The 21,638-nt window shown below is 38.0% G+C and overlaps 1 protein-coding gene across 2 annotated transcripts; it reads left to right on the forward strand.

The window, feature by feature from the left end:
• The first annotated feature begins 127 nt into the window (after positions 1-127).
• Positions 128-19,992, forward strand: GOLGA5 (golgin A5). Of its 2 annotated transcripts, none has more exons than XM_014957718.1 (13): positions 128-313; positions 1,398-2,013; positions 5,545-5,766; positions 6,840-7,059; positions 7,630-7,753; positions 8,576-8,779; positions 9,975-10,145; positions 10,799-10,927; positions 12,879-12,977; positions 14,068-14,293; positions 15,552-15,657; positions 16,935-16,998; positions 18,614-19,992. In XM_014957718.1, the coding sequence occupies exons 2-13, from the start codon at positions 1,449-1,451 to the stop codon at positions 18,692-18,694; spliced, it is 2,211 nt and encodes a 736-aa protein (XP_014813204.1). In that variant the 5' UTR covers positions 128-313; positions 1,398-1,448; the 3' UTR covers positions 18,695-19,992. The 2 variants fall into 2 exon arrangements, with proteins under 2 accessions (XP_014813204.1, XP_014813205.1); XM_014957719.1 differs by having other exon boundaries at positions 128-264.
• Positions 19,993-21,638: the final 1,646 nt, after the last annotated feature.

The following is a 21,638-nucleotide window of genomic DNA, read 5'->3' on the forward strand; positions in this document are numbered from 1 at the left end:
CCCCCCCGGGACACCGACTCCGCCCCTCCCCTAGGGGGCCTGCTCCACAGCAACACCCGCGCCATGGGCGGGGCGTGACGCGACGTTCCACGTCACGCGTCTCCGCCGGCGCCTGCGTCTCGCGTACCGGAAGCGCGGCCACGTCTGCCGGAAAATGGGCTAGCACCGCTCAGCCCGGTTCGGGGCCTGGCAGGGGTTGCTGCTGTACCCCGCTCCTCTCACGGCTCTCCCCCTCGGCCTGGAGATTTCCCCCGCTGGGAGGAGGTGAGGGCCGGGCTGTGCTGAGGTCTCCGTCCGTCCTGAAGGCTGCCGGGTAGGGCTGGGGGACAGGCGGCCGTGCTGAGCTGGGTAGAGAGGGAGAGAGGAAGGGTGAGGGGTGGGGGAGGCAGAGGCCACCCTGAGCGTCGCCCTCCTGCCAGGCCTCACCCGTGGATGTGCAGGGCCAAGGGACCCTCCACAAACCCGCCCTGGGGTGAAGGGGCCCTTCCCGGGAGCTGAGGTGGAGGCACACATGTTACCCGTGTGGTCTTGCAGGCCCTGGGTGGGAGTGATGGCCTGCTCCTGTCCACCTTCTTGGTGTCACAGAAGGCTGCAGTTCGCTGGGGAGAAGTTCATCTGACCCAGCCTGTGAATCTGTAGGCCAAACATCTAAGGCTGTGTTGTTATTGGTTACTGTAACAGTTATCTGGCCACTTTTCCTCCTCCAATGGGGTTTGGTTTTGTCAGGTGCAAGTAAACTTTATTATCTGTTATCATTCCAGATTGGCTAGCAGGCTGGCCAGGCCTCACCCGTGGATGTGCAGGGCCAAGGGACCCTCCACAAACCCGCCCTGGGGTGAAGGGGCCCTTCCCGGGAGCTGAGGTGGAGGCACACATGTTACCCGTGTGGTCTTGCAGGCCCTGGGTGGGAGTGATGGCCTGCTCCTGTCCACCTTCTTGGTGTCACAGAAGGCTGCAGTTCGCTGGGGAGAAGTTCATCTGACCCAGCCTGTGAATCTGTAGGCCAAACATCTAAGGCTGTGTTGTTATTGGTTACTGTAACAGTTATCTGGCCACTTTTCCTCCTCCAATGGGGTTTGGTTTTGTCAGGTGCAAGTAAACTTTATTATCTGTTATCATTCCAGATTGGCTAGCAGGCTGGATTCTATGTAGCTGGTGCTGATGCCAGAAACAGATACGGTGGCCTGATAGCTAAGCCTTGGTTTTGTCTGTTTTTCTCAGAAACTGATTGGGTTTGTTTCCATCAGTTACCAAAACAGCAAAATACCAAGTGAGCAGCAGAAACCTGTTAAAATAATTATGGCACTAACAGATTAACAGAACAATTGTTTAGGTAACCCATGTATCTTGCCTTATCAACACCAGTCTGATTTGTAATTATTCCATGTCTTTTGCAGCATATGGTCCTGAAATCTTAATTTTTTAGAGTTTATCAGCTGTCATCCATCATGTCTTGGCTTGCTGATCTCGCTGGAAAGGCAGAAGATCTGCTCAACAGAGTTGATCAAGGAGCTGCATCTGCTCTGAGCAAAAAAGACACAGCAAGCAGTGCAGTTTATGATCATAGGAATTTGGACTCTGGAAATGAATATTCTGAATTGCACCAGCATAGTGGAGAACTGAAATATCAGACATCATCCAAACCAGCCTTCATCTCCTCAGCAGCTGATAATATTAAACATCAGAAGGCCACAATCCTAGCAGGAACAGCAAATGTTAAGCCAGCACGTAGGACATCTTCGGAGGTTGCTTCTCCAGGAGAAAGTGTTTCCACACCCAGAGCTACCTCACATTTTGTGAGAAGAAAAAAGTCTGAACCTGATGATGAATTGCTATTTGACTTTCTCAACAGTTCGGAGAAAGAGCCTAATGGAAGGATGGACTCTAAAAAAGAGAAGAGCAAGGCACCTGTTCTTCAAAATCACTCTCGGACTTCAAGCATTAGTTCTGTGTCTACAAGTACACAGAGTGCAACAACTACTGAAGATAATTCCATCAGGAGCCAAGGCAATGGTAGTTAAATAGTATTGAACCTAGAGATATTTAAAACCCAAATGTGTCTAGGGTAAGGCTAGGTAATGGATTTACTGTCACTTCATGAAACATTTAGTGGTAGCAGTATGTCAAATGTGTGGAATACAGCAGGGTCTTTAACTATTTTTTTTTCGTCACTGGGATAATCTTTGATACCATGCTAATTTGACAAGCTGCATAATTAATACCTAAATCTTTTGTTTTCTTGATCTACCTCATTGCTGCTGCTCACCTTGACCTCCCTGAGCCATGACCTAACCTTGTGTCAGCTCTCATACATCCCTGCTTAGAAGCACAGGCACTGCTGACTTTGTTTGATCACTCAGGGCCCCTTACCTGTTGTTGCCATGTAGGAGAGTGAGTGACTTTCACTGGCTGGTAGATGGTGTTGGCTGTTGCCCAATGCACCAGGTGAGGTGATGTGAGGTTCTCTCTGTTCCACCATGGAAGAAGGGTAAGCTGTTTAACTTGCTTGTCCTGCAGAGTGGGAATTTGATTGTGAAGACAGGCTGTTGTGGAACTATCTGCATGAGAGAGCTGGATAGATAAAGCCTTTTGCTTTGCCAGAAGTGTCATTAACTGCAGTATAAATCTGGACACCTGGAAGAGCCTCCAGGCCAGATGGACAAAAGTTGGGGCTATTCTCAAGTCAACACAAAGGACAGTGTGGCTGGGAAGTGTCAGGAACTTGTGTTTTCTATCAGACTGTCCAGTCTATACTCAGTCCTTGCTGTTGCTGTGTTACTTTGCTGTTGTTTATTCTATAAAATTGAAGAAAATGGTTATATTTTTTCCAAATAGTGTAGTTAGAATACGTTATTATTTATTCAGTACTTTGAGCATGTAAATCATTGTAAATGCCAGTTTTTTACTTACTATGAAGTATGCTGGACAGCTTTAGATGTAAAAAGGGATCATTTCCAAAGATGTGAATGTTTTGTTTCTGGGCCTGTATTTTTCAATAAGGTTTACCACTACTCCTTATAATAATTCAAATAAGTTAGACCTCGCTATCTTTTCAATAAGGTTTACCACTACTAATAATAATTCAAATAAGTTAGACCTCGCTATATTGCCTTGCTGATTAGTGCTTCAGGAACACAGTTGCTTTGCTCAGTATTTTCTTTGCTCAGAATTTTCTTCTGAGGATTTTTGAGTGGAGTTTGCATTGTGGAGCTGCCAAGTGAGGAAGCACACAATTACAACATAGAGTTTGAGCACACTGGTTTTAAAGTTGATTGCATAGATATGTCTGTGTGATTTAAATGTTCTGTACAGCATCTGTTGAAGTAGTTTATGATACATTAACTATAGACAAAACCAGTTAACGTTATCCTTTGTACATTGCCGTGGATGTAATCTAATATGTATTACAAATGGCTAATTTCTTGCTTTGTTAGCTTCATTAGTCTATTGAGTTTTCCAGACAACAGATCAAGGATAAACTGTTAATTTGGAAATTGTGTAAATTAATCAAAAGGAAGGAAATTACACTTCTTAGAACTGTTTAAATAGGAAAGGGTTTGAGAAAATGTGGAAGAAATCTTTTTACTGCTGCTAGTTGTTAGTGTGATGATGTTCAGAATTAATAGTCTGCCCCAGCTCCCTGGGCTCTGGGTGACAGGAGCTGTTGCAGTGGTAACAAGGGAGGTGGAGCAGGTTGGTTGGTGATCACAAGGTGGAGTAAAGAACGTTGCGACAGCTGAACTGCGGTCTTGCTTGGAATTAGTTGCAGTCTGTCCCCCTGGATTTTCAGCAGTTACTCATCTGGGTCAGTAAATTTAGAAGGAATATTTATGGATAGCCTGCTTGTTTGCTTATTGCGTACTATGTTGTTTCATCTTAACCCTGCTGCAAAGCTGCTAACTGTCTGAATGCTGAAATCAAGACAGTTACAGTGGGTGTATCAGTTTCACAGCATTAATCCGGGGCACTCTGTGTGTGTTTGTGTGTGATGGGGAAAGGCTGTGACAGGAGCTGTTGCAGTGGTAACAAGGGAGGTGGAGCAGGTTGGTTGGTGATCACAAGGTGGAGTAAAGAACGTTGCGACAGCTGAACTGCGGTCTTGCTTGGAATTAGTTGCAGTCTGTCCCCCTGGATTTTCAGCAGTTACTCATCTGGGTCAGTAAATTTAGAAGGAATATTTATGGATAGCCTGCTTGTTTGCTTATTGCGTACTATGTTGTTTCATCTTAACCCTGCTGCAAAGCTGCTAACTGTCTGAATGCTGAAATCAAGACAGTTACAGTGGGTGTATCAGTTTCACAGCAGTAATCAGGGGCACTCTGTGTGTTTGTGTGTGATGGGGAAAGGCTGTGCGTTCCTCCCTCCCTGCAAGTTCAGAATACTGCCAGGAGTTCCCTTACTGTTCCCACTGAGGTTCTAAGATTTAAAAAAAAAGAAAAACAAAAAACCTGTGTTTTGGTTTCCATAATCTAAAGAATTAGAGTTTGTGTTGACAGAAAGCTTCTAACAGTTTGACAGAGTGTATCTACTTCATAGTTTTTCATTAGAGAAAGGAAAGATCATGTTTCTGTTTCAAATCACTGCAGCTTCATTTCTCATAGTAAAAGTGCTTTTGAAAAAATATTTTGAGAGGTTTATTAATACAGAATTATCAGTAAGATGATGTTTTGCTGAAATTATTCTTAAAATGCTTTTTTACCTAAAGATAACTAAAACATGTAGCTATGTGGCTGAGTTACATATTTAGGTTTGATACCAAAATAAGTGTAGACTGAAATTATTCTTAAAATGCTTTTTTACATAAAGATAACTAAAATACGTAGCTATGTGGCTGAGTTATATATTTAGGTTTGATACCAAAATAAGTGTAGCCATCTGAAGAGATTTTTTTAAAAATAAAGTTTACATCTTCGAAATCAAAATCATAATGGAAAACTAGGATGAACTTGTACTAAAAATTCCCCTAGTTAGTTTCTATGTATATGTAACCTCTTCTGTTACTGTCTCATCTTCTGAAGACATCTCTGGGCAACATAGTCATAAAAAAGTATTAAAGTTTTAAAATTTTGAATTTGACATTAACGTAATAGGAATTTCTATAACTTCCATGTCTTGTCTTGCAAGATTAACAAAAGCACTGCATGATGCATGTATACTATATAATAGTCCTATTTTGTGCAAGTCCTTTGGGAGAAGCAGTTCCATGTTCCTTTTCAATATAAGCTGTTGTTACTTTTTTTTTAAATTCATTTAACCGCTGATGTAGAATACAAAATTGCTGTTTACATTAAGGCAACTTATAAATACATATATTAGTTCTAACTTGCATCTCTCACAAAAGCACTGCATGATGCATGTATACTATATAATAGTCCTATTTTGTGCAAGTCCTTTGGGAGAAGCTGTTCCATGTTCCATTTCAATATGAGCTGTTGTTACTTTTTTTTTTTAATTCATTTAACCGCTGATGTAGAACATGAAATTGCTGTTTACGTTAAGGCAACTTATACATATATTAGTTCTAACTTGCATCTCTCTGTACAGAAACTCCAGACAGTTCAGATTCTCGACTGGGAGCACAAGGTGATGGCGTGAAGGATTCATCCCAAAGTGCAGTAACTAATCCCAGCCTTTCAGCTAATGACGATTGCAAATCACATGAGCTATCCAATCTTCGTCTGGAGAATCAGCTGCTGCGGAATGAAGTTCAATCTTTAAATCAAGAAATGGCTTCATTAATTCAGAGGTCCAAAGAAACACAAGAAGGTATTGGGGTTTGGAAGCTCAACTGTATCATATTGTTAAAATGCTAGTGAACTAAAAACCAATGCTATTCTATGTTAGTGTTTTCTATTCGTAGTAAAATCTTTCTAGTTAAATTTGCATGTATGACTTACCAAGCAAAATGATTCTTGGTCTCAGAATAATGAGCTGGAAAAAACTAAAAGGTTTATTCAACTAAAAAGATAACACACCTGTCAATTAAGTGATGCAATCAAGTTAGTTCCAAAACTTATATCATATTAAAATAGCGTTGGAAAATCTTATCAGTCATAAAATACTTTTCCTGCATTTTAATGGCTACTGCAAAATACTTACTTTTAAATAAGTAAATTCCTTTAAATACTTCAAAATCTGACTGTTTTCTGGCTGTAGGCTATAATCTCTGATGTCTAGAAACTGACAGTAAAAATATAAAATTTAATATTTTTGTATGAATTCACTAGCTTTTTCAAAGCCTAATGAAATGGCAAATATAAAAAATGTGAATATAAATTAAACACTTTAATGATAAAACCTTGAGCAAAGTCCTGCTGTTAGGCATACAACTGAGGGACTGCATATTTTTCGAAGTAACCATATAAGCCAGAGAATTGTAATTTCCATTGAAGTTTAATATGTGATGTTTGATTAAAACCAGAAGCCTGTGTAAGTATTCAGGCGTTATTTCAAGACTGGTATGTTTTTCTACTGGTTTTTTTTTTTGTTGAGCTCATTGTCACATTGTGTTGAACTAAGTGCTGTATGCAGAGGTTTCCAAAGGCTAGTTCACACAGGGGTATTCAACACTTGGCCATTGCAAGGCGTGGGACAGGTAAAATTTGTCAGTCATCTGCAGTGTGACACAAAGTGCAATGCCTGTTTTGAGATCACCTGCAAAATTTTATGGGTTGTGCTCTGCAGCCAGTCTGGCATTTGTTACTTCTTGGTAGCTCATGAAGTTTCACTCCTAGTTCAACTTGTATTTAATTTCTTTCTGTAAGAAATGTGGTGTGTGCATCCTGGCCATTTACAGGGCCTTGCTTTTGTAAACTTCAAAGAAATTTCTTGTTTCGTAGAATTGAACAAATCCCGGGAAAGGGTTGAGAAGTGGAATGTGGACCATTCAAAGAATGACAGGATGGTTAGAGAACTTCGAGCTCGAGTTGATGATCTGACAGAAGCTGTTGGTGCCAAGGATTCACAGCTAGCTGTGCTGAAAGTACGGCTGCAAGAAGCTGATCAGCTCCTAAGTGCTCGGAAAGAAGCTTTGGAAGCATTGCAGAGTGAAAAATCACGGTACTTCATGATTTCATACTTCGTAATTCTGCAAATAATAATAAGATTGAAAATTCAAGGTAGATAATTTAGTCTCTTCAAGAATAAAAACAAATAAATTAATGGGGAAAGGGATGGTATCAAGATTTGAAATATGAGGATGAAAGTTTGTTCTGAGCCTGCTATATTCATAGCTGGCAGTGGGAACAGGGCAATTGAGTATTAAATAGGGGCAATTGTCACCTAATTATTGAAATCCGTTTTGTATAAAGTATTCATGTTTGTGTCAGAGACCTGAAGCTGAACTTCTCGAGAAAAATGTTTTTCTCTTGAAAAATACATTTACTTATCCACAAATTCGAAGACTTTTGTGACATCTCAGCACTGGGATATGAATCAACAATCGGATGTTCCAGAATATAGGTTGGGGGGAGATGCGTGAGCCATTAACTCCTCACACCTGTAACCAGCCATACTCAGTATGGCTGGGTAAATTTTCAAAGCTGATTTGTAAACCAAGTCATCCTATTTCTACCTGAAAATCACACTAGTTTTCTTCTTTTTCAATTAATATGTATATTGTTCTTTCAGGATAATTCAAGACCACAGTGAAGGGAGCAGTTTGCAAAATCAAGCCCTTCAAACTCTTCAGGAGAGGCTGCATGATGCAGACTCCGCACTCAAGCGAGAGCAAGAAAGTTACAAACAAATGCAGGTTAGACATGAAGAGTAAGGAACAGTTTCAGGCTCCACTTTTGAGGTCAAATCTGTGAGGTTCCAACTGCGCTCTCTTCCCCTTGACTTCAGTTACTGTTCAGGACACTAAGTGGTTGAAGGATGTGCTGTCTGCTGCACTAAGTATCCTTGTGATACTGGTTTACTTTTTATATGTTATTTTGAAAGCTTCGTAATCAAAAGTTTTAGAGGATTAATGCTGATAATTTTTACTGTTTTTTTGTAATGCCATCTTTAATGTTAAAATGTGTTTTAAAACTAAGGCAGCAATTGATTTAATTTTCCATGCTATGTTGTTGCACAACAGATTGTTACACAATTTGAATATCTTAAGAACATTAAGTTGGACAATAACTTGTGTGGTAAATATGTGAGTACATCATTGCCAGAGACTGCTTTCCACACTTAGCTTGGCTTTTATTATGTATAGTAGCATCTTTGAAAATATTTATCAGTGTCTGGCTTGGGTTTTTTTTACATCAAAATATGGCAGACTACATTTGATAATATTTTTTGAGGGGAAAGCTTGCTTTTTCTTTGCCAAATGTAAATAATAGAAAGATTGTTATTCCCTCGGTATTTCTGGTGGTGGGAAGAAATGCATATTTTTAATGTTATTATTTAGTTCTTGCTTAAGCAAGCAGGATTTCTTTCCACATAGCACTAATGCATCTTTAAGTTGGAGGTGGTAGGTCAAAGGTGTTGTGTCATGTGTAGTTGCTTTTAAACTTTCTGTTTTCCTTTCTAGGTTAAAGTTGAGACTGTGTTTAAACACAAAGTATTGTTTCTTTATTGCTCATAGAATGAGTTTGCGTCTCGTCTAAGTAAAATGGAAGCAGAGCGTCAGAACTTGGCAGAAGGAATAACTGTAGCAGAAAGAAAGTATTTAGATGAAAAGAGGAGAGCTGATGAGCTTCAGCAACAAGTCAAAATAACTAAAAACCACCTAGAATCTGCAAAACAGGAACTGGCAGACTATAAACAGAAAGCTACTCGCATACTCCAAGTAAGCATTTTTGTAAAGAAATCCAGCTTGATTTGTACACTTACCTGAACTTTTTTAAGGTGTTATCCTTCAAATAATCCAATTTGTGGGTTTCTTTTTTCATGTGACCTGTAATATATTTGGGGGCATGTCTATAATGATGCCTATAAAGAACAGCTACCAGTCTTTATTTTGTAAATTGAAGTTTACAGATTGATTTAAGTAATTGAAATGGAAGTTCAGGTCCTGAATTTAAGGAAAAATCCAGGTGAACTGTTGCACTTATTATGCAGCATCCATCAGTGTGTTCTGCATCTGAGAGCCTAATCTTAGGCAGATGGATAAATAGATGTAGCCTACAATTGGTCCCACACCCAGTGTTCTTGAGTCAAGAATATTGCTCTCTTCTGCTTGAGGCTGAAGCATAGTGTATAAAGGATTCTTATGTGTAAACCAAAGGAAGTATTTTTATGTATCCTGAAAGTTTATATGTGATCAGCATTATATAAACAATGGCAAAATTAGGTATTTTATGCAGAGTTCTGTGCTACTTAAGTAGTCAAATATACCAAATCCAAAAGTGATCAATTTGAGTCTTGTTTATAAAAGTTAGCAAAATATTGAAGATGAACTTGTCTGTTTAGAATAAGTAATTTAGTCTGATAACCAAGGACAGGTTTTAAGTCGTCTTGATAAATATGAGAAGCATGAGATCAGAAGTCAATGTCGAGCTGAGATCAGGTTGGCTCCGAATAAAATGATTCATCCTCTTTCCCAGAAGAATTATTGCTGTATTTGGCTCTTACTTGGTTTTGTTGGCCCAGGAAAGGATGGACTGAAAGGGGGTCAGTTTTGTTTTTAGTTGATGTTAGTGTCTGTCTTCTCTCTTATGGTATCTGGAAAGTCAAAATTGTGGTCTGGGTCATGTTTGACATTCCAGGCACTTCTAAAGAGAAAAGCTGTATTCTTCCTAAGATAACACCGGTTTTCAGTAAATCTAGTCTCATGGCATACAGGAAGTCAGAAAAATTATCAGTGGGGAAGTATTTTTATTTGAATTTAATTTCATTCATTATTGACTTGGCTAGAAGAACAGATAAAGCAGTTCTTTTACTGTATGTCTACATTTGAATTTTAGAGCAAAGTAATTTTGGTATATTCTAGTTGAGCACTTATTAAATACTGCAATAAATAATATATTGGTTTATTATTTCAGTCTAAAGAAAAGTTAATAAACAGCTTAAAAGAAGGCTCTGGTATTGAAGGCCTGGATAGCAATGCTGCAAGCACAATGGAACTGGAAGAACTGAGACACGAGCGAGACACTCAGAGAGAAGAAATACAAAAGCTAATGGGGCAAATCCAACAGCTGAGAACAGAGCTGCAGGTAGCTGTGATTGTGTACACATGTATTTGTAGTTAGTTAACCATGCACAAAGGACTGTTTCCTTGTATACTTTGGTGCTGTTCCTTCTAGTGTTTATTTGACCTAGTATTAAAATTAACCAGCTTTTGCTCAAGATGAGACAAACGCTTATTGATACCTGATTTCTTTCCATCTTCTCTCTCACCACTTCAGGTTGTGTGGGAGGAATACTATAAATGCCACTTCTCTCTTCCCTTGCTACTGTGTGCTCCTTTTGAGGGGAACGTTTCTTTCCAAACAAGTCTGGTGATTCTGTAGAGATCACCTATATCCCTTCCCTCAAGGGCTGCTAATCCTTGAAGAGCCGTAATCCCAGTCGTCTGCTGGCATAATTGGCTCAGCCCAGCAGTTGCACGCAAGCCTGCTTCACACGGTTTCAGCTTGTAGACAGTAGAGGGAAAAAGTGGAGGCTTTTCATGTTCACAAAATGCATTTGGTTTATTACGGCATTAGTGAAAATACTTTGTATAAAACCACCAAATATCACTTATTCAATACGCCATCACCTTCATTTTCCTTTTGAAGCAATATTGCAGATACAACTTTGTTTTGCTGTTACAGATTGCAGTATTGTTTGAACATTAGTGAGATGGTAACATTTCTGTTCATTCCAGGATATGGAGACTCAGCAGGTAAGTGAAGCTGAGTCAGTGAGAGAGCAGCTTCAGGACCTACAAGAGCAAATAGCAGCACATAAAATGGCCAAACAAGAGACAGAAGCTGAACTAGAACGGCAAAAGCAGGTAAGAAATTCTTGAAAGCTGAAAGGTCTTAGTTTAGGTATCATGTAATGTCATCAGTAAAGCATTTGGCTTAATAAGAGAGTAGCTTATACAGCATCTAGGGTTTTTTTTTGTGTCTAGCATTCCCAAGAAATCCCCAAAAGCTTAATGAATGTCACTAGGACAAAGCGCAACCAGAAGACCCTGTCCATTGCTTAGTACTGGATACTCCTGATCAAGAGGGGTCTTACTGGTGTATTAAAGAATAAACATGACCCTAGGGAGTGTACAAAATTGATAATGGTCTTAAACGTTATTCAGCAGGGGAACAATCAAACAATAGGGATATAGTAACATTTGTAACCATTATTTATATCAAGAAACTCAACTACTAGAAATGGTTACTGTGAAACTTCCTGTGCTCAATTACTACATAAAATTTAGCTCATAAACCAATGTTATTTTAGTACCAATTCATAGATTATTTTCTTTTAATCCACTTGATACTCATTTCTGAATCTAAATGTTGTTACTTCGAAACTGCTCCTTAAGACACATCGCTGATAAAGTTATATTAATGAATTTTGTCAGCTGATGTCATCTTTTTAAGCAAACTCACCCTTGATTTAAGCAGTTTTGTGTTAAAAAGAGGGAGGAAAAAAGGCAAGCTCATATATCAGGTGAACAAACTTATTATTCAGTAGAAATCAGACAAACGCTTTGTACCCTATTAAAAAATTTCTCTGTAAGAAAAAACTTAGAGAGAATTGATAATGAGGAAAACAGGAGAGTACACTGTATCTGCTAGGAACAATTTCTCTTATAGGATTATCTGTCCTTCCAGAAATTACATTTTAATGAGATGCTAGCAGCTTGAACTAATTAAAAGGCAGAAGTCGAGGTCTGCTCTTGATAGATAGCTGATGTTTATTATATCAAAGCAGATGGTAGATTGTATTTTGTTACTCCTGCCCTTCTGAGGGGTATATTTTAAGTCAGCGCTACATACAGAAAGAGAGGTGAATGTTACAAAAAAAAAAAAGGCATTATCAGTTATTACTGAAGTATAAACTGAAGTATTCCTTTTGATGAGACACATTTACATGTGTTTTGAAGTAATTGTGTGCACTGATACTTAATACAATTATGGTCTGTTCTGTCTGGGAATTCCTTTAACTGTTGTGCTAAGGTTTCCGAGACTGAAGATGGAAAGCAAGTAGACATGTTATTTCTTGTACATCTTGTAGTTTGAAGGGAGAATAGGATTATCTGTTTTCTATAGCAACTGACAGCTGAAGTGATACAGTGATTTGAAGACTGTCTTAATTTAAAGGAGAAGCATGGCAGGTCGTTAAGTTGGAGTTAAAATAGCCACTAAACCATGGGAGTAACAAAACTTATGGTTAGATTTGCTGTTCAGTAAGTTATCCCTTACTAATATTCCTTTCCCTTTCTATTACGTTAATTTATCCTAATCTTTAAAGGAAGATCCGTATCATACAGAATTATAGATACACCAAGGGGTTTTAAACACTTCAAAAATGGTATCTCAGATTAATGGGTTTATTTTAGCACTACAGATCCCCCTCCAAAATGTTTCCTAATTGTTTGTGTTACGTTATTGACATCGTTTCAAGGTAGCAATGTCATAAATGGTGAGAGTATAAGGAAGAGAAATCATGGTCCTAATTAAATTGTGTGACTCTTAGTAAACAAGTCTGAATTAATATTTACATTAGATCAGTCTCCACAAAAGAGTTTGATAAGTCTTGAGGTTGTGTCTTCGTGCTCAGATCTCTTGTTTTTTTCCCCATCCTAGTTAGACATCTAACTAAAATTAAATTCCAGTTTATATTCGATTGCACCATATTGCCTTCCTGTGTTCTAGTGTGAAACTCTAGATACGAGAATGTGTCTCAAAATTATATATATGTATAAAATCTTTTATTTGCGATTTTAATACATTTTATAGGAACTCCATTATACCGAAGAAGAATTGTATCGAACAAAGAATACTTTGCAAAGCAGAATAAAAGACAGAGAGGAAGAAATTCAGAAGCTCAGAAATCAGGTACTCTGTGTGTATAGAAAAAAACTTTTATCACCTTCAATAATGAAAACAGTGATGAGAACTATTAATCTGTTAAACTGTACAAAAGAAGCATAAAGGCCCCACTAGTGAGTTACAGTGTACATAGGCCTCATTTTGTGTAAATTGTCTTAGCCTAATGAAAAATAGTCAGCTTTACAGTTATAGTGTCGGAGGATTTGGAAATTGTTGTGTTGTGTACAAATTTCTTGAGCCTGTTGGTGGATGATTCTTCTGGTAATACAAGCTTCAAACTACATGCAGGTGCCCTATTGCCTTGCATCTAATTTGTATTTTTTGATATCTCACTGTCCTGGTTCCTGCTGATTCTGTTATTGCATTATTGAAACTACATCTTTGTGGTATATGATGCTACGAGTGGCTGAAGTCCAAGATTGTAGTGAATAGATGAGCTATTGCACATATGGCTAATCTGGAGATTCCCATTTGCTTTAGTATTTTCTGAAAATTGAATTATATGATCCACGTCTTCATTTGCTGTCCTTGTAGTTTCTCTTTGCTAGTACAATCATGTTTTCTGCCTCAGTGCCCCTCAATTCTTTGCAAAGTATCCTGCATTTTCACCATTTTCATTCAAGCTTTTCTGTAGAATGGCATCATATTCTGCTTGTTTGTACTGAGTTTTTCCTTCCTCACTTGAAAACATTTTGCATACTCACTTCTTTTGTGAAGTTGCACGTGTGGTAGCCAGACTGGATTATCTTGCTATTTTGTTGTCTGCCATTTAAATTCAGCTCTGAGGTGTAGCATTGATTTTTGTGATCAAACTCAGGATTATACAGAAATATTCATATGATTAGAGGTGGAAAACATAGGAATACATTTTTACAAAGAGTTTCTTGTGTCGTGTAAAATCTTGTTTTAGCAACTGGCCAAATTAAGTTCTTTATTACACTCATTGATGACCATTTTGATAACGTTAACTTGTAAAAGATTCTGCAGTGGAATAACTTGGTTCTTGGAGGGCATAGATTTTTAGAGTTTTGTATTGTGTTAGTTGGTCAGACTTTGAACTTACTCTGATTTTTTTTTTCTTTGTTTTGTTTTTTAGCTGACAAACAAGGCTATGAGTAGTAGTAGTCAGACAGAATTAGAAAATCGGCTTCATCAGCTGACAGAAACACTAATTCAGAAGCAAACCATGTTAGAGAGCCTGAGCACAGAGAAAAATTCACTTGTCTATCAACTGGAACGACTCGAGCAACAGCTGAAGGCTACCCCAGGCACTGGTAGTAACGGACCTTCCATTAATATGGCAGGCATTGACAGTGCTGAAGGTAAATAAGGAAATGTAATACTTAAAACTCTGTCCTTTCTGCAGTTCAGGCTTTTATGTTTCCTAATGTCTTTCTCTGAAAGTCTGAGTTTATAGTAAAAAAAAATGCTGAAAATATGCAACTTCCGCCGGAGACCTTGTCAACAGCAGCCAGTAGCATAAAAAATAGTTAAGTAGAAGCTACGTTTTGTGTGTAAATGACTTTAAGTAAACTTTATAAAGCAAATTTCATCTTTAATTCTTAGTACTATGGCTCTATTGGAACAACTGTATTTAAAATTCCTGTCACAGGTGCCAATAAATCTGTCCTTTAGGGTTTAAACTGAATGTCAGAAGCAGGATATAACTCTTCCCTTGTAAAAGTGTTTGAGAAGTGAGCAAGAATGAGACACTTCCTTTTGAGAGTTGATCAGAATTGTGGTTGGAATCGATTTCCTCCTTCCTTTCTGTTTTTCTTGAAAAGCAGCTTAAAATATGGTGGTTCTGCTGAGGTTGGTTTGTCTGTGCTGTGCTGAGATCATCCTGTATCTGTAGGAGAACCTCAGCAATTGATCTATGGATTTGAGATGTTACTTTTCAAAGTCAAAATTTGTAATTTTTTATATATGCTAAGTAACTTTAAAAGCAATGGACAAATACTAAGAGGTGTAAAATGACAATCTAGACTTTTGTTTTTCTGCTTATGAAAGACTTTTAAAGAAATAAGGCAGGAGAACTAGAAAATTTGAAATATATTTCCTTTTGACTTGTTTTTAGGTAACTTCAATAAGCGTAAGTTTAGTTGCACAAAGGCAACATCTGAGAATTTTTTTTTTAGTTGATACATAGTAAAAATGTAAATAAAGTAGAAATTTTTGGAATATTCAAGTTAGTATCAGAAATGCTATGAAAATTTTACTCTGAGAAATAAAAGCAAATGGAGAAACTGTGACAGTATCAAATCCTTCATTTTATACACCTAATATTAGAATTATTACTAGATGATAGAATTGGCATCAAGTTGTCCATCTAGTGAACTATAATAAATTTAAAAAATGTACTAAGTTGAAGAAACATTTGACTGTTTATCAAAGTTCATCAAGAATACTGCTCTCAAAACACACTCCTCTGCCCCCAGAAAAATGGTACTAACAAATCAGACTAATTACTATTTTTATATTTTTTTCTCTTTGTTATACACTATAGATTGGTTTTGCTTAAACAACAACTTAGCTGGTTTTAGACTAATGAGGTTTTTTTGCTTTTTTCCCTTCAAAAAGGTGCTCGTATGCGCAATGTTCCTGTCCTGTTCAGTGACGTGGATACAAACATGGCAGGAATGTATGGGAGAGTTCGCAAAGCTGCCAGTAGTATAGATCAGTTTAGGTAAGAATGTCCTAAGGGAATACATTTTGTAATTGCTGCAATCTTTTTGCCTTCTGCTTTGAATTGCTTCTATGTAAGATAAAAGTAAAAAATAATAAAGCTAAAGTACAGTATAAATTACTAAATATTGGCCTAGCTCACTTGTGCTTTCCTATGCTATTAATATCCTTTGGGCTTGTGCAAATTATGGTCAATTATTTAAACAATGCTTTTGTAGATTTTTGATACAAAAGGGTCATTAAACTATGCAGAAAAACCGTAACCTTTTACTTTACCATCCTGTACATTTTTCACTTCTGGAGGTTTTGACTGTATCTGTGATAAACACTGTAAGAGTGTATTAGTGGAGGAGTAGCATATGTCTTCTTTTACTCCTCTTTGGGCATTTGGATGAAGACAAGATTCTGGGTTCTGACCCAGTGCAGCTGTTTGTCTTGAAAGATAATCTGTTCGAGACATTAGTAAACAAAAATTACTCTGGATCCAGCAAAAGACTTGCTTTGATCCTTTTCTGAGCAGTTAGGTTAATTGTCAATATTCAAAAGAAAGGTCTGTTGCAAGACTTGAATCAAATACCAATAGAAAAAAAAAAATGTGGTAATGCTTCTTAATGCTTTGAAAGCAAGAGAAAGTCCTTTATGCTCCCAAGCTACATTAATTTCATTGTGAAGAATATCAGGATTTCCATGATTGGGACCTGTTATATGTGATGTTTTAATACTAAACTTCCTTTGCCAGTATCACACTCACTTCAGTATATGCTTGGGTTTTTTTAGCAGGTGTTACTGAGCACACATCTAATGCAGGATGCTTTGTAGCACTCTAGGAGTAAACTAGGAAAACCCAGGTCTTTTTTGTCTGATGAAATGTAAGAGTGATAGTGATCGATTGTTTTGGTTTTTTTCAAAGGAATCCAAAGTTTTAGTTGCTTAAATTTTTTTGAATGATTCATGACAGCTCCTCAAGTAACAAAATGTGATAAATATATAGCATATTTGTGAGCTTTAAAATACCTGTACAACTCTTGAGTCTTAGTTCTTTTTCACACTCTGAGGCTAGGATGTAACAGAAAAACTTAGGAGAACATGTTTTATGAGCTGAATTCTGAATTTTCTCACTCCATTTCATGTCTTGAGTACATGAAGTAAAATTCAGTCAGAAACAAAGCCATGTGTATAACATCAGCTGATGTTGATGAGTTTGTGGTGATTAGAATGAGAGGCACAGGAATTTATTGCTCAGTGCTAACTCGTGTGTTTTGCTTTTCTCTTGCGTAGCATTCGGCTGGGGATCTTTCTCAGGCGGTATCCCATAGCCAGAGTCTTTGTGATCATTTACATGGTGAGTAAGCTTTCTTTAAAGTCAGAAGTTTAATGCAACATTTCTGTAGCCAGTCTATAGAATACTTCTTAAATTGCAAGATGTTTGATGTTCAAAAGGCTATATAACTAACTTCAACAACTCGGTGTCTTTTTTTGTAAAGCAGACTAGGTGGTACTTACATAAGAGCCTTTTGGAGTCCTGTTGCTTGGCAGTTTTCAGTTTTCCCAGGAATTGTTAGTATAGCAGTCTTAAAGACATGTACAGTCTTTCAAATGGTAGTTACATAAAAGTAGAGGTTTAGTACTAAAATACAGAATAATAGTGGCCTGCTGCCAAGGTTAACCCACCACCCCTGCCTGCACTGCATTTAGTAAAATAATGTGTTATAGCTTTTTTAATATTTGGCACTTAAATTTTTGTTCAGTGACTAATAATCACGCTTCTCTAGTAGCTGGAAAAAGTGGCAAGAAAAGTGTAGAGTTGCTCCCTGGTACCCCATGAGATTGCCAGGCTTGCAAATTCCTCCTTTTCCACTGGAGGGCAGGTGTCTGTCAGTTTAAGTGACCTGGGGTAAGGCAGGTTTGCAGTCTCCCTCTTGAAAAATATTCCACTAGTTGAGCCTTTGAGTCTTTGAAATGAAAAAAAAATGTTGCTTGAGAAGGCGTAATGATTCTTCTGAACAGAGTTTCCAAGAGCAGCTGTTGCTATTTCAGGATATAAAGCAGACAGACACACATGAATAAAGGAAATGGTGGTTCCCCCCTGCAATTGCTTCTTCCAGCCTATTAGGTGCTGGAAGGAACAGGGATGTTTAATTCCTAACCTCTCTTTCTTCCTGTTCATGACTAAGATTTTTCAACATATGAATAAAATGCTTTGTACTGAAACAATGAAGACTTCTACCAGCTAAGCTGCTATCTGAAGTGAAATTCAATGATGTTTGCATAGGAGCTGTATATTGGGCAGTCAGTGGCAGTTACCCTTTTTTGACTTGAACCTTGACTATGACTATTGTAACTTGAATGTTTAATATTTTTTTTTAAGGAAATGTGGCTTATGTATTCTGTCAGTTATCTCCCTTGTTGCACCCCCAGCAACTTCTATTCTAATTGGATAGCTTCAGCCAAATTCAAATGAGAATTAACATTAAAAAAAGTTCATAAAATATGCCTCAAGTCAGTGCCTGTGGTAAGGAAAGCAGAACTCAGCTGTTTTGCACAGTCTGGTGTCAGCCACTTGGCACAGGAGTAGTGACTGACCCGTCACTCGAGGCAGATCACACAGGTCTGGCTGGGGGCTGAGTCTCAGAGAGCAGCTGGAGTCACTGGGGCACGGAGGGAGAGCGAAGCCAGAGGGTATAAAGCAGCCTGGTTTGCTACAGATTTAGTTTTGCTGTTTGTGTAAAATCTTCAGTTTTCTGCAAATGGCTTCTTTAGAATCTTGACTCAGCATTTCATTGTGCAAATAGGAATTTATTTTTTTAGGAGCATCTGAATAATATGAAAAATACTTAACCTAGTTTTGTAAAAATATTTTCATTCTATTAGCTCTCATTGAGAGTTCTCATACTTACTGCTGCTGTGAAAGGTGATGGTCAGTGCTGAGAAGTTAATTCTTTCTTTTCTTTTCCCAGGCGTTGCTTCATCTCTGGGTGATGATTGTTCTACTTACTTATACCCCAGAAATGCATCATGACAGTCCCAGTGGCAGATAGGCTGAGATGGGACCGTATGCTGTGTCTTTGGAATAATCAGTTCTGAAATATCAGCAAACTTTTCCTCATGGTTTTTAGGAAGAATGAAAACCATCATGTCTGATTTATCACTACTTTTCAAATACATGTATAATACCGTGTAGCTTTTTCAGTTTACCTAAAGGAACGTCACTTCCCTGGAGAAATAAAGCTCATAAGTTAAGCTATGGTTAGCCTTTACATTTTATGTAGGCCTTCTGGTGGTTAGTGTAAAAGATAAGGGTTGTACCTACAGAGAAATGCAAGGATTTCTAAAATTACAGATATCTATGATACAAACTATTTTAGATCATACTGGATGTGGGCTCTGGTCAGGTAATAAGCTGTACTTAGCAATTTAAATAAACTTTATTCTTTCTGGTTTATTTCAGTCTGCTTTTGCACTTCTCTTTTTAACTTTTGTAAATAATAGCTTTTTCCTTAACATGTTAAACTTAAAAAGGACAATGGATTGGTGCAATATCTTTTTGTAAATAAGGTTAAAAATAAAATAATATGCATTCTTCTTAGCTTTGTACTTCTAGTGCAATAGATGTATCTTACCTACCAGCTGAATAGTGGCACTGCCTATCTAAAGGCTGGTATTTTAGCTTTATTAGGGCAAGAGAGAGCTGGTTTTGAGAAGAAAGGTTTGAATTCTTTAGAAATAATGGTGTTTCTTTTTGCACTTGAAATTTATATATTTTTACTGCATTTTCTTATACCTCTCTCATTACTGTGTGTCTTAATCAGATCTTATATTCATCAAAATACTTTCTAAAGCTTTGGGTACTTAATTAAGATTATTTCTATACAAAGTCTATCAGAACATCAAAAATTTCTTATGTCTAAACACTTACCAAAAATACTAATAAACGAACTTCATCAAAAATTAATGGCCAACCCCGTTATACCAAAGTTACTGTAATAGTTCTGTCGTTAGAGCATGGCATTCTGTGATTATAAATTATCAATAGATAATAATAATACAAGGTCACTTTTCTTCCCTAAGAAATTTCTTGTTTTCTTGTGTGGTGCTCGAAGCTGAGTAATGAGAAGATGACTACAAGCAATTTCTGGCTCCTGCTCTTAGGAATACAGTCTGGGTTTTGTGTGACTTAACACACCAAGAGTTGGTTCTGTGCACGACGTCTGTCATGTGAACTCCTATGGAAATGTTACAGTAGACAAAGGACTGTATTGCTGCTCCGATTCAGATCTTGCAGAGAAAACTGAAATGTTTTGATGAACTAACTAATAAAAGAGAGCATTTACTGGAAGCTGTGTCCCTGCCCTCTGTCACATTTGCTGCGCTTTGCCTAATGCCTGTTTTCTTTTCAATTCTGATGTTAAAGCCACCTCTGAACCCTGGGGAGAGCTGATTGCTGTAGGAGGAGATCAGGTAAGATCCTTTGTACAATCTTCTTCTATACACACGCATTTTTTTTAATTTAAAACCTCCAAGCCACTGAACCTTTATATACTCCAGTATACTGTGACAATTTTGGGGGAATGTTCTGAGTGCTATATACCTCTTACAGCTCTGCTAATACCACACCAACTGCATATCTATTCTTGACTCCTTTCTCCCTGTGTTTTTCTCTTTTTCTTTTATATATATTTTTTTTATTTTATTTTTTTTAGAGATCTCAGAATTAACAGATAGCTTTCCTCCCGCCCCCCCCCCCCCGTAACTTATTAAAGCCACTATGGTGCTTCTAGAACCCTTTCCCATAGATTAGTATGCTTTTCTTCATTTCTTCCAGATTTTATGCCAGAAATTTCACAGGGGTAAGCACTGAAAGATTCCTGATGACTTTTGCCTTTGAACTAGGCTCTTGTATTCCATTATCAGTTTGGGCTTAGCTAGTTTTGACCCCTGTGGTGTCCTTAGAGTTGAAAGTAATGTCCTTAGTGTGGGGTGCTGGAGTAGCATCAGCTTTGTGTTCTTGACCTCATGTGTCACTAAGATGTTTCTGGTTTTATTTCTTGTCGGTGACATGACATATAACATACTTTTCTTGTTGCAACTTCAGTTCCCATCTATTAATTTTCCCTTTTTTTTTTTTTTTTAATACTTGTAAAAGGAAGGCAGAGCTTTCTGAGTGCCTGATTATATTCTGATTTTAAAAAGGTGTGATGTTAACAACCGAACTGTGAATGAGTGTGTTTTCACTTGGTAAGAAACCTGGCAGTGGGCAGCTGATGGTCACAATTCCTCACCAGACAAAGGGCTGTTCAGTGTGGAGAGGACACAAATGCTGCTGTATCATACAGGCCATATTATGGTTTATGCAAACACCTTTAAACTCTCTTTGAAGCATTCAAGAGTACGAGAAGTCTTTATTATGGTGTTAAACTGTTTCAGAGCTATACAAGAAATACAAATAACTACTCCTTAAAGCTTTTGTTTAAACACCCTGGAATTATGTCCCCATAATTCATTTTAATAAGCTGCACGTGATGCAGTGTAAGCACACGCAGGGCTGAGGGATGGAGTCTATCTGAATGTAAATGTCAAATTTTGAGTTGGAGGGTAAGGTCTGCTTCCTGCCTCAGATCAGCGACGCTGGGCTCCCATGTCATCTGTACAGATTTGCAAAGTGTGCCACGGCGTGGGGTCAAAGGTGACATAAGGACACCATTTCGTCAAGCAGCTCCTAATGGTGTCAGGAGGTTGCTTTACTGAACAGATGGCTCTGGAGTGAACAAGAAGCTTCTGTTTGCCTCCACCTTAAGTGGCGGGAGGATATTCCAAGCGCCAAGTCTGTTCTGGAGGGACTGTCAAACCACTGGGCAGTTAAACTACCCCGGCTTCGGGGACAGATGTAGCAATATAGGATTTTAAAAAATATTTTGCAAATGCTTCCCATGCTCTATAGCCTAGCACCAGAAATAAATGGCCATAGTAACAGCTCGCAGAAAA

This window comes from Calidris pugnax, unplaced genomic scaffold, assembly GCF_001431845.1.
Source record: "Calidris pugnax isolate Ruff unplaced genomic scaffold, ASM143184v1 scaffold211, whole genome shotgun sequence".
NCBI classification, from domain to species: domain Eukaryota; kingdom Metazoa; phylum Chordata; class Aves; order Charadriiformes; family Scolopacidae; genus Calidris; species Calidris pugnax.

What these genes read in the sequence shown, in the direction of transcription:
- GOLGA5 (XM_014957718.1), top strand. Translation starts at nt 1,449, where the DNA reads ATGTCTTGGCTTGCTGATCTCGCTGGAAAGGCAGAAGATCTGCTCAAC. An exon ending in TTGCAGAGTGAAAAATCACG is followed by an intron (nt 7,060 to 7,629) that starts GTACTTCATGAT and finishes TTGTTCTTTCAG; the next exon opens with GATAATTCAAGACCACAGTG. An exon ending in AGGCATTGACAGTGCTGAAG is followed by an intron (nt 14,294 to 15,551) that starts GTAAATAAGGAA and finishes CCCTTCAAAAAG; the next exon opens with GTGCTCGTATGCGCAATGTT.